The sequence below is a fragment of the Geotrypetes seraphini genome, chromosome 3 (assembly GCF_902459505.1).
Source record: "Geotrypetes seraphini chromosome 3, aGeoSer1.1, whole genome shotgun sequence".
Classification (NCBI taxonomy): Eukaryota; Metazoa; Chordata; class Amphibia; order Gymnophiona; family Dermophiidae; genus Geotrypetes; species Geotrypetes seraphini.
In genome coordinates, this window is record NC_047086.1 from 178,823,044 (window position 1) to 178,835,960 (window position 12,917).

Below are 12,917 nucleotides of genomic sequence, written 5' to 3' on the forward strand. Positions count from 1 at the left end.
ATTCTATGGACAAGGGTTTGCTGAAGTAGTCGTAACATGCAGTGCTCAGGGACAAACTCTCTAGATGAAGCAATGGAATTCATGAGAATAGCAGCTAGAGTAGAATCTTAAAGCAATAAATAAATATTTCATCTTACCTGACGTCACCTCACGAGAACCATAATATGTAAGGGTTGAAAAGCCTTCTGTGGATAGCAGAAACGTCCCTTCAACTCCAACAGCTCTCAATGGTGTTCCTCCTTCAATTTCACATCCAGCAGCTGGCTTACCATCAATAGTTCCACAGTCTTTAACAGGTCCACAGATATTCAGCTAAGTTGAAAAAATAAAATAGAAAACAAATGCAGGACTTGAACCCCTTTCAGAGATAGGATGAAACTGGCTTTTGTAAGCCATTTATATATAAGAACATAAGCATTGCCTCCGCCGGGTCAGACCAGGGGTCCATCGCGCCCGGCAGTCCGCTCCCGCGGCGGCCCTCCAGGTCCATGACCTGAAAATGTTCCCTACCTAACCTAAAAAGTCCATATCTTGTTTGCTCAGTGTCCATATCTTGTTTGCTCAGTGTCCATATCTTGTTTGCTCAGTGTCCAAGAGATTTTTTTTTTGAGATTGCCCATACCCTAAACCAGTGTTTCTCAACACGCTGAAGGGAAATGGGGGAATACAGAGTGGAGAGAAGACGCTGAAGGGAAATGGGGAACAGAGAGTGGGGAGAAGACGCTGAAGGGAAATGAGGAACAGAGTGGGGAGAAGACGCTGAAAGGGAAGAAGACAGAGATGCCAGACTATGGAGGGCACGGGCCACATGTTGGGGTTACACGGCTTGGCAGCCAATTCCCGCCCACCGGGGATCTCATGTTCCTGCCTGCTGCTTCAACATCTCTGCCACCACCCCCACACCCCCCGCTACTGACACAGAAACCTTCTACGAGCTGCACTCGCTCCCTCCGTCTTCAGCAGCATTCTTTGTACACTATGTGTAAGTGGCTGACCCAGAAAACTTTTCTCCGACAGAGAATGACACGAGGAAAAAAATTTGTCCCTGTCACCACCCCATCCCCGCGACTACCATCCCTGTCACCGCACCATCCCCGTGACTACTGTCCCGTCCCTGTGACCACTATCCCTGCAGCATCCATACAAACCTCAGTACTGCAATATTTAGCTTATTTCTTCCTTATTAATCAAACTAGAGAAAGATGTTCAGCTGGCAGAGCTTTGTTTATAAATTTTTATCAACACAATTAATATGCTACTTTATCCTAAAGCAAAAAAAAAGGAATAGAAATTTTTTTTCTACCTTTGTTGTTCCGGTTTCTGCTTTCCTCATCTTCTCATTCAATTCCTTCCATCCACTGTCTGTCTTCTCTCTGCGTCTTCCATTTGCTCTGTTACTGTGCCTCTCCCTTCACCCACCCCCCAATTGGTCTGGCAACCATCTTCTTCCCTCCGCTCCCCCATAGTCTGGCATCTCTGTCTTCTTCCATTTCCCTTCAGCGTCTTCTCCCCACTCTGTCTTTCCCCCATTTCCCTTCAGCGTCTTCTCCCCCATTTCCCCTTAGTGTCTTCTCCCCACTCTGTCTTTCACATTTCCCTTCAGGGTCTACACCCCACTCTGTCTTCCCCATTTTCCTTCAGCGTCTTCTCCCAACTATCTGTTCACCATTTCCTTTCAGTGTATGTTCCTCTCCACCCCCCTTCAGCATCTGTTCCTTTTCTTTCCTCCACCCCCTTCCCTCTCACCACCTCACCGCCCTTTGGCACCCCTTAAGCGGTCTGAGAATCTCCCTCCCTCCCCCTTACTTTTGCAGCGTGTTTTAAGATTTGAGTAACTTGTTCAAAGCCGTTGGAGAAGCTTCCGCCCACAGATGCACATAACTGCACGCAGGCTCTGACAGCTTAGAACAAATTACTCAATCTTAAAACGCACCACAAAGGTAAGAGGGAGGGAGAGAGATAGATAGATTTGAGTAGGTAGGAAGGAGGGAGGGGACCACGCGCATTCCCTCCCTTAACTGCAGGGACAAGGCCATTCACCGCTCCACGGGGTGGTGGATGGTCTTGTCCCCGTACCCGAAGTGAGCACTTCACCCCCCCCCCCCCACCGTTTTGGTGGGTTACCCATGGCTAGCCGCAGGTAACAGCCACCGTGTCATTCTCTACTCTGACATCAGGTTGGGCAGACTGGATGGACCATTCGGGTCTTTATCTGCCGTCATCTACTATGTTACTATGACGTCGGGGGGAAGGCTTGTGGATCAGACACATGCGAGTCACTGCTTGTGCTGTCCATTCAGGGAGTGCTGCTGAAAGGTGAAGACGGAAAGAGCAAGTGCAGCTTGTAGAAGGTTTCTGTATCAGCTTTGGGGGCAAGGCAGAGATTTTGGAAGCGACTTCAGGGAGGACATGATCTTTTGCAACAAAGGCTGGAAGGCAAGGAGAGGGAGAAGGATGAGGGGAAGAAATGTTGGATATGGTGGTGGAGAAGGAACAGAGGGATAGATTGAATGAGATGCAAGGTGGGGGAATATTGGACATAGTGATGGTGGGAGAGATGTGGCATGGTGCTGGAGAGGGGTGATAGGAATGGACATGGGGCTGGTGGGCAGTGGTGAAAAATGCTGCACATGATCTGGGGGATGAGAAAGGGAGAAATTTTGGATGTGACAGTAGAGGGGATGGGAGAGATGCCTGGATCTCTCAAGACAGATGGACTTTGAGAAAGACAGAGAGAGAGACATATTGCCAATAGGGGTGGAGGAGAGAGGAAGAAAAGTTGGACTCGTGGAGGGACAGAGAGAGAGAGAGAGATGTTGGTTGGGGAAGGAAATGGGGTCCAGAGGACAGAAAGCATGCAGGAGGCAGAAAGAAAGAAATATTGGATGCACAGTCAGAAGGAAATGCAACCAGGCTCATGAAATCACCAGACAACAAAGACAGGAAAAATAATTTTATTTTCAATTTAGTGATCAAAATGTGTCATTTTTGTGAAATTATATCTGCTGCCTATATTTTGCTCTATATTTGTCTATATTTGTCTTCTCCCTTGAAAAGAGGAGACTGAGAGGGGACATGATTGAAACCTTCAAGATAATGAAGGGAATAGACTTAGTAGATAGACAGGTTGTTCACCCTCCCCAAGGAAGGGAGAACGAGAGGGCGCACTCTAAAGTTAAAAGGGGATAGTTTCCGTACAAACGTAAGGAAGTTCTTTTTCACCCAGAGAGTGGTGGAAAACTGGAACGCTCTTCTGGAGGCTGTCATAGGGGAAAACACCCTCCAGGGATTCAAGACAAAGTTAGACGAGTTCCTGCGGAACTGGAACTTACGCAGGTAGGGCTGGTCTCGGTTAGAGCGCTAGTCTTTGTCCTTGGGGCTACTGCGGGAGCAGACTGCTGGGCACGATGGACTACTGGTCTGACCCAGCAGCGGCAATTCTTATGTTCTATAGTTGTTACTGATTGCATATTTTAAAGTCATCTGCCTGACCGCTTTGAAAACTTCCCTGAATATAGTTGATTAACATTTTCTCTGCGCACAATGTACTTTGTGTTTTTTTAATTTTGTGGTTACCATTATGTTATTAATAAGATAATATTGTGTGTATATGAAAAATGGATGGAAGAAATTGTTACAATTAGTACTATTATTATGAGGGTGGGGTCAGGGGTGGAGCTTGTACAGGGGTACTCTGTTGGTATTCGTTAGGCATAGGGGGTACTTGTCTTGAAAAGGTTGAGAAATACTGCTCTACCCATTTTGATTTTACCCATTTTGAGTGATGTTTTCCCAGGAGGTAGAGACAGAGCACACAATGCAATCATGTACACAGTTTTGCATTTTCAAAACTATGGGGGTTTTTTTTTTAAGCAAGAGCTTCAAGGAAAGCTGTGACTGTCTGTTACATTGTATGTTATGAGAATTAAGATATTTCAATATTTAAATAAATAGACAATGCACACTTATGCCGCATTAACAGAAAATGCCATTTGCAAGTCTAGTTAAAAAAGGTACCACTTTTGAGTCTCATCCAAATACAAGTCTCAAATATCTGAATTCATTCACTGTTTTTCTTGAAAGTTAACTTAAGAGTGATGGACCCAATCTCTCCCACTAAGGCATTTTTTTTCTTTGTAAAGAACACATGAAAAGCAAACAAGCTGCACCGCATGAAAGCAAAAAGCTGTACCGCATGGAAACAAGACAAAAAGATGTATAAAAGGGTATAAAGGGTAAAATTTGTGGTAAAAAAGGGTATAAAAGTTGTGGTAAACAGTATATAAAGATATTATGTTGCTTATTGCAAGCAAAATAAGATGTACTGCAGAAATAGGTACATGACAGTAGACAGAGGAAATAGGATGTGGTTAGTTGTTAGTGTGTGTTAAGCTTGTAGCTTGCAGCTGCATATTAAGAAAAGGCAGAAGTGAATATATAAGGGCAAAAGAAAATATGGGCTGGGGTAGTTCCTGATAAGAGTAAGGGGAGATGTAAACAGATGAGAGACGAAAGGAAGCAGGATAGCCTAGGGCTAATAGGATGTGAGCCATTAAGCCCCAATCAATGGGGCAAGTGGACAAGTAGAGTTTAGACTAGGGTAAATGTATATAACCTGATGCAAAGTACTCCCCCAAAATTCATGGGGATTCCGTTCCAGGAACACTTGCAAATTTCAAAAAACAGCAAATGCAGTTTCAGAGCTGATTGAAGGCAGGAGAGGGCAGCTGGGGACTGGCTGGTGCTGAAAATCATTCTCAGTATTTTTTGACCGCCTCTTCCTGGTACTAACGTCAGTCTACATCAATCAGGAGCAGCTTTGATACGCCACATAGCATGTCAAAGCAGCTCCTGATTGGTGTAGCCTGACTTTAGTACCAGGATAAGGCAGTCGGAAAATTCCGCAAACTAGTGAGTCCGCGATTCGTGAACAGTGAAGTCACGGGGGTTTACTGTATTAAAAAAAGTGGCGTGCCTACTTCATATGACACCCGCTCTCACAAGAATGTATAATAAAAATCATTGTCTCTTGGGAGTTTTCCTTGTTGGACGGATTTGTCGCCAGCAAAAGTAGACAAGGTAGTGTATCCGTTCTGGTAAATCAGAGAGACTTCACTGAATGTCTCTCACCTTACTAAATTTACATAACTCCAACCCCCAAGTTCTGAATAAACTATACTTTAAAGATTAATAATGACAAGAAAAACACAACTAGCATTGAATAGTAAACATTATAAATCAATGCAGAAATATACAACACTCTTAGCTGTGTAACTAATTTTGATTATGCAAATCAGTCACTGCGAGTTATAAAGATTGACTACTAGGTGCATTAGTTCTGTCTATACTCAGTTATCCTAGTTTTATACATATTTTGAGATCTTAGCCATATTATGTCCTTGCCTAGGGCTGATGCAAGGGTTATTTACCACTCTAAGCAAACCTTTAATCTTGCACATCACCTCTCCATTCCACTCCCAACTTACCAGCTCAACCAGTTTCCAGGGAGGCCTTAATCAGAAATTCCCCTCGATGGTCTGGCCTTGTGGTCGGCAGGAAGAAGTATTCTTAATAGCAAGTCAGCTTCCTTTGCTGAACAAAGCTAGTATTGCAGCATGAGGAGTAACCTGAATTGGCCACCTTGAAGACAGGCTACTGGGCTAGATTGGAGGATTAGGTTTATACCTTCGATAATATACTTTCTGTTAGTCCCTGGAAAATTCCATATGCTAGGTATTCAATCCCAACTCGCAGTCTGGGTATTGCAGAAATCCACAACTTTATTGAGCACATGCTCCGCACCCTTAGCCTGAGAGCTAGGAAATAAATCCAGTTAAGTCCCAAAGCCAAGCAACATACCTAAACATATCTGTGACAAGGGGGTACGGGGGAGAATCCCCATAAACAGAAGTAATTCATTAACTGGTTTGCTCTGCCAAATATTAACAAGTGATAACAGGCACAAAGGCAACTCAGAAAAACACTGAGGAACAATATAGCACTAACTTGAAGTATGCAGTGAGCACCCCAGGAAAGGCCTTCGGTAATGAGCACCCAAGAAAGGCCTTCGGTAATGAGCACCCCAAGAAAGGCCTTCGGTAATATACTCACAGAAACTCCCCACAGGATCTGCCAACTGGCTGGAAAAACTTCAAACTTGTAATGAGAGTGACTGAGGCAGAAAGGAGCAGGCTACTCCAAACAACTAAACTAAACTAAACTAAACCTTAAGTTTATATACCGCGTCATCTCCACGGAAGTGGAGCTCGACATGGTTTACAAGAATTAAAACAGAGAAAGGAACTCCAATGGAAGGAAAGAAGGGCTGCTAAACAGGAAGGAAAGAGGGGGCTTTGAATAATGGAGGTGGGGGGGGTGGTTACATTTTGGAGAAAAGCCAGGTTTTCAGATGTTTTCTGAAGTGTTGGAGGGAGGTCGAACTCCGAAGATGGGCAGAGAAGCTGTTCCACAGCTCGGTGATCCTGAAGAGGAGGGATGTTCCAAGTTTTCCTGTATGGGAAATGCCATTTAGAGATGGGAAGGATAGTTTAAATTTCTGAGTGGATCTGGTGGAGTGAGTACTCGAGAGCCAGGATAGTGGAAAGAGGGGAGGAAGGATGCCGTGAAGAGATTTGAAGGTGAGACAGGCGCACTTGTAGCGAACCCTGAGGGTGACTGGGAGCCAGTGAAGCTTAGACAGAAGCAGGGAGACATGGTCGAATTTGCCTTTTGTGAAGATTAGTTTAGCCGCGGTATTTTGAATCCGTTGGAGTCTGAGGAGACTTTTCTTTGTTAGGCTTAGGTAGATGGAGTTGCAGTAATCAAGTCTGGATAAGATTATGGATTGGACAAGGACAGCGAAATGTTGTTGGTGGAAGCAGGATCTGACTTTTCTTAGCATATGAAGATTGAAAAAGCATTTTTTTACTAGGGAGTTGATGTGGTCGTTAAAGGACAGTGTAGAGTCGATGATGATTCCCAGAACTTTGCTAGAGTGCTCAAGCTGCAGGTTGGTGCCAGAGGGAAGTGGGATGTGGGAGGGTAGCTGATCCAGTTGAAGACTGAGTGAAGACAGAGAGGGCAGATCATATGGAATCCTCCAGGGACTAACAAAAAGAAAATTATTGAAGGTATAAACCTAATCTTCCATTCTGTTACATCCCTTTCGGATTCCATGCACTAGGTGACGTACCAAAGCCATGGTAGCTAGGGAGGAACAGAAGAGCCTGCTCTGAAACCCAAGGTCCCGAAAAAGGCATTAGAACATGCTGCCACAACAACTTGGTAAAACCAGGAAAAGTATGAAAAGAGGACCAAGAAGCCGCTCTGCAAAATTCATCAGGACGAATAGTTTGAGATTTCCCTCATGACACAGCCACACTTCTTTCTCATCGAATGTGCTTTAAGCGAGATCGGCAGTTGCTTGCTGCGGACGATGGAAGTTGTGAAAATGGCCATTCTAATCCGAGCGATTGAGGACTTAGACACTAACCTACCATGGTAAGGTGCAGTAGTGAGAACAAAAAAGTGATTAGACAGCCTGAACTCTATAGTCCTTTCCAAATAATGGAGCAAGACCCTCCAGACATCTAATTTGCGTAAGATCTGATCTTTGCGCTCCAAACCTGTTGGATGAAATGCAGGCAATCTAACCTCCTGGTTGACTTGGAAAACTGAGACCACCTTCGGCAAGAAGCAAGGTATTGTATGGAGGAAAACACCAGTGTCCGTAATATGGAGAAAGAGTTCCCTGCATGAAAGAGCATAAACTCCAAAATACACCGTGCTGAGAGAATGGTGACTAGAAAAAAAAAGTCTTTATCATTAGATCCAGAAGAGAGGTTCAAAAGGGGCCTCACTAATGCCCTGTAAAACAATGGTAAGATTCCACAAAGGGAAAGGAAGACGCACGGGGGGAACAGGCTCCACAGTGAGCCCGAAACCCAATAGGCTGGCATCCATCCTAAGAGTCATCCACTCGAAAACCTGAAGAAGCTAGCCCTGGTCGAGAGCAATCCCCTGAAGCCACCAGTTCAAATTGCTGCTAGTTGGCTCCATCCAAGGGAGCGGCATCTGAAGGGGGAAAATCACCAAGATAGGAGGGACACCCATCAAGGGCCCATGGGCACTCTGGCCCAGGGGATCACTTCCATGGAGGCTGCCCGAGACCCCAAAACCTGCAGATAAAACCAGGCCAAGACAGCTGGACAGTCCAAAATAATTCAGTTGCATTGACGAAGGTTCTGTTTACGTGCCCTGAGAAGAAACACATGACCCTGTCTGGAGATGAAGAGAACCCCAGAAACTCCAGGGAATGGGAGGATGCCAAGCATCTTTTCCTTAACTTGCCAATGTCTGCAGCAGAGACGCTACCATCCCCACCGCATCTTCATACACCTAACTAGATGGAGCATGGATCACCCGCTGTCCCAGGAAGTGTGGACTTGGACCACTTGCTGGCGGAAAGCCACCTGAACTACAATCACTTTGACAAAAGTGCTGGAGCCGTCACAAGGCCCAAGGGGCAGAGTTGCAAATGGGAAATGCTGTTGCAGAACATGGAAACATAGAAACCTGTGATGCTCTGGGCAGAAGGAAATATGGAGGTAAACCTCTGTGAGATCCAAGGCTACTAGAAACTCCCCTGGAGACAGCAGCTAGCATTGTGTACTCCGTTGTCCATTTCAAAAAAAGGAATTCGCAAGAGGGTGGGGAGGGTGGACTTCATACAGGCTGACTTCCTGTTCTAGCCTTGCACGTGCCACCGCCCGACCAATCAGCAGCAATGTAGTGAGCTCAGCACGTAGGCACACTGAACGCCTACGTGCTGAGCTCACTGCTCAGAATAGCTATTCCCGCCGCGGCGCCGAACTTATATCATCATGAAAATTAGGTAGGCTTCAGAATGGGAGCCCCAGTTCCATCCCTGTGGGAGTCCCGTCGTCCTTGGAGGGGTCCCCATGGGAGTCCTGTGGGCCTGGGAGGCGTCCCCGTGGGAGTCCCGTTGACCTTAAGGGGATCTTCGCGGGATTCCTGCGATCCCCGTTCCCATGCAGACCTCTAATTCTCAGTCTCCACCCACCTACTGGTAGGCAAGCATAACCCATTCATCTATGCTGATCTAGAGGGACGCTAAGGAAGAAGCAGCTTTTGTACCTTGTATGTAGCAGGGTCATTCACATATCCATTGCTGGCTTTGCAGTTTGCAAGTATAAAGTAATAATTCAAAAAGATGAGGAAACTACATCAAGAATCCTTGCATTAGCGCTACTGGGGCCAAAAAACACACTTTATACTTTAGTGACTACAGGGAAAAAGGGTATTTTTGGCTCTGTTAGTGCTAATGCAAGGGTTCTTGGCATGAATCTTTTTGGCTTATTTTTTTTATGCTTGGAAACTGACTGACTGAATGATTGAAACCCTATTAAGTTAAATTTACAGAAAAAGCATGCATGCTGGGGATGGAGTGAAAGTGGATTGGGTGACTAAAGTTGACAATGCACGAGTGTGAGGGACATCTGATTCACCTTGAATGTCGTCCCAATTCCTGTAACTGTGTATCCGGAGTCGCTCGACAATGGCTGGAAGTTGAACACAAAACCTGTGTTTGGATCTTGTACTGTACATGTCTACAAAACAAATAATTTTTGCAACATTAAAAGTGTTGCCTTCAAAATAAATCACACAGAACAAGCAACAGTAATAGTGGAGTGTCTATTTCAACAAGGGAAGGGATCATTATTTATAAAAGACAGCTTAACTTTGTGTCATTGAAATTTTTCCTCAAGAGTGAGCGGGATAATATTTTGTGCTCATCATTACATATAATATTCATACTAAAAAAATGAGGAATTTAAAAAGGCTGAATTAACCGCTTAATGCAACAGCTCAATAATTGACTATTTTCCTTTTCAAAAAAAAAAAAAGGAACTAACTACCAATCTACTACCCCAACTGATCCAGCAATGCCAGAGGATGTGGTAATAGGTTAATGTAGCTGGGTTTATAAAAGGTTTAATCAAGCTCCTGGAGGAAAAGTCCATAATCTGCTATTGAGACAGACATGGGGGAAATCAATGCTTACCCTGGGATCGATAGCATGGAATATTGCTACTAGCATGGAATATTGCTACTATTTGGGTTTATGTCAGGTACTTGTGACCTAGATTGGCCACTGTGGAAAAAGGATACTGAGCTTCAAGGATCACTGGTCTGACCCAGTATGACTATTCTTATGTTCTAACAGCTATTTTCATTTCTTAAAGTGTGTCCTTGTCCATATTCTACAATACTACTAGTCACTTAACATAGTAATACAGTTCTCCAGATGCTATTTGGTGTCTTTATCATAAAATTTTCAAGCAATGTTTTTGCATTGGCAATGAGTAAAGGCAGCAAACTAAGGCTATATTGATCAAGGTACTCTTGACATTTCAGTTCTCACCTGACTTTCTCCACTTGTGGTAGTGACTGGACAAGCAGCTTCAGTATTCCATATAAAAATGACCATGCAATCTTGATTTTGAATGAATCTTGGGCTACTAGCCTGTAAACAAAAGGGCAAACAAAGGGAAAAACAGATGACTAAAGCAAAAGTCAAGCTAAATGAACTATGGCCCAGTCTTCAAAGCACTGTGTATCTGTGTTAAATCTAATTCCGAGTTCCTAGTGCTTTGACAAAGCTCCCTCAACATAATGCCTTCTGTAATAATGAATGCAGCCACAGTACATCGTATAGTAGCCTATATCCATTAAATTTCAAGGATATAGAACCACTGGGCTGAATTCAACTACCAGTAACTAAAGCCCTGAAAGCTAGCTGTTTATAAGAACTCAGCAATATGACGTTTGACAAACTTCCAGAAATCAAATAGCATCCAAATGAATATGGCCAAGATTGATGTAGTAAAGCACTTCACTTCCAAACTTCAATGCAGCCAATAAAATAGTTGCAATTGCAATCACAGTCAGATGCCATAAATTACCAGATGTTACAAGCAGCCTACACTAATGCAAACACAAGACTGGAATCAGTAAACAGCATCCAAATTTGGGTGCTAGAAAAAAAATATCAGCCTTTCTATAATTAGTGCTCCAAATTGAATACTCTTAATAAATGAGCCAATTCCCATATCCAAATTCAAGTACTGATATTTACACGAATTGAAACCTGGTGTAAATGCCAGCACCCATCTCTTGACATTAGGGAGTGGGAATGGCGGTGCTCTGTAACTCCACACAAAAATGTTTGCTCCTTTTTGAGTAGTGCACTAGGGGATTTAGATGTGCAGGGTTATACACAAACAAAAAATAAAACACACACACCAAAATGCGCGTCGTGTCTTGAATGAAGTTGATTGGATGGATTGTATTTGATATACCCCTTGAACATAGGTATTAAGAAGTTTACAATACTAAATATAGGCATTGTGTCCCAAACGGCTCACAATCTAATTAAGCATACAAGAGAAGACATCACTAACATTACAGAGATACACTTCTCTCTCCGTATTCGCTGTGATAGCGGATTAACAGAACCGCGAATGCAGAAAACCCACAAATAACTTTTTCATATGTTAGTTGCTGTTTTCCATTAAAAACCATTGTGAATATGGTGAAACCGCGAATAACATGGTGGGAGACCTGGCCTGTTGCTGAAGGAGAAGCAAAATGCGGTGAAGAAAGTGCCAGGAATCGGCGATTTTCTCTGTAAACGCTTGGAATCAGCTATTTCTCTATGCAAGCTGATGTAATTGGGGGGGAGGAGCCAGTAAGCTAAAAACTGTGAATAATCGAAACCACGATTGTTGAAACCGTGAATATGGAGGGAGAAGTGTATATAATAAGAGGGAGGAAAAGAAAGTGCCTACGGAAAGTAAAGAACATTGAAGGCAAAGAAAATAAATAAAAAACCCTCAAGATCCAAGCAAATGAGTATTATAGTTACATTATAAGGAAAGAGAGAATAAACTAACAATCTAAATTTATAAATAACAGGAAAATGAGAAAGATTAAAAATTAAACTAAAGTAAATATTTCCCACCACAGCACAACACTACCTTGTGAAAATGAATTGTTGCTATGGGATACACACAAAAGCAGAAGATAGCTTGTAAACAGTCTAATTTAATCTTTGGTTTATATACCGGGTCATCTCCCAGAAAATTGAATTCTGATAAAAGAACTTGGTACTGCTAAAAGGTTACAGCAGTTGACGATTGTTGAAATAGTTCCCACAGAAGGGTTTGAACAAAAACAGCTTTGATTTGCTGTTACGCAAGATCCAAGCATCGCAAGATCCAGGCAGCACATGACCGCAGCACATGACTTGATTCACACACAAGAGCACACCAACGTTGTACGCGATCTTGTACTGAGTGAGGAGGATGCACCGCACAACTCGCCAAATAGCAAAAAAAAAGAAAGAACAAGCCAGACAACTGTGGTTAGGATAATTCATGATGATCTAAAATTAAAGAGTCTTAAAAAGCGTCATGCCCAAGATATACGCCGAAAAGGAGCAAGCAGCTTATGACCAAATATCTGGAGCACAGCTTCATCTTAAAGCCTCGAGTTGTGGAAATGGGTGTCACTTTTTTTTTTAGTTTCCCTGCAAATGTTTGGTGACTTTCCAAAATAAAGATTATATTTTTTGGGACCCGGTTCAGTTAATACAATTTCTTGATTAAAAGTAATGGGGGATTATTTTTCCTGGTTAAAGCATGAGCCTAATGCAAAATGCCTACTAAGGACCCACCCAACCTTCAGCTAATCAGTCATGGTCTTGGTCGCAATTTCTAAACTCAGATTTACAGATCTGTTCTTCATCAGTCCTGGGGTTAAGATCAATGATGCATAATACCAGGACATACTCTTGATGCAGAAGCTGTTGCCAATGATCTAGTGTTTGTCAGGAG

General features: G+C 43.4%; 1 protein-coding gene across 1 annotated transcript in view; it reads right to left on the minus strand.

The window, feature by feature from the left end:
* Positions 1-12,917, minus strand: part of IGF2R (insulin like growth factor 2 receptor) — a 358,657-nt gene that overhangs the window by 199,028 nt on the left and 146,712 nt on the right. Inside the window, exons 20-22 of the mRNA XM_033935794.1 lie at positions 10,445-10,546; positions 9,528-9,629; positions 138-312 (exon numbers count right to left, since the gene is read on the minus strand). Of these exons, the coding sequence (XP_033791685.1) occupies positions 138-312; positions 9,528-9,629; positions 10,445-10,546 (379 nt within the window). The remainder of the gene's footprint in view (positions 1-137; positions 313-9,527; positions 9,630-10,444; positions 10,547-12,917) is intronic.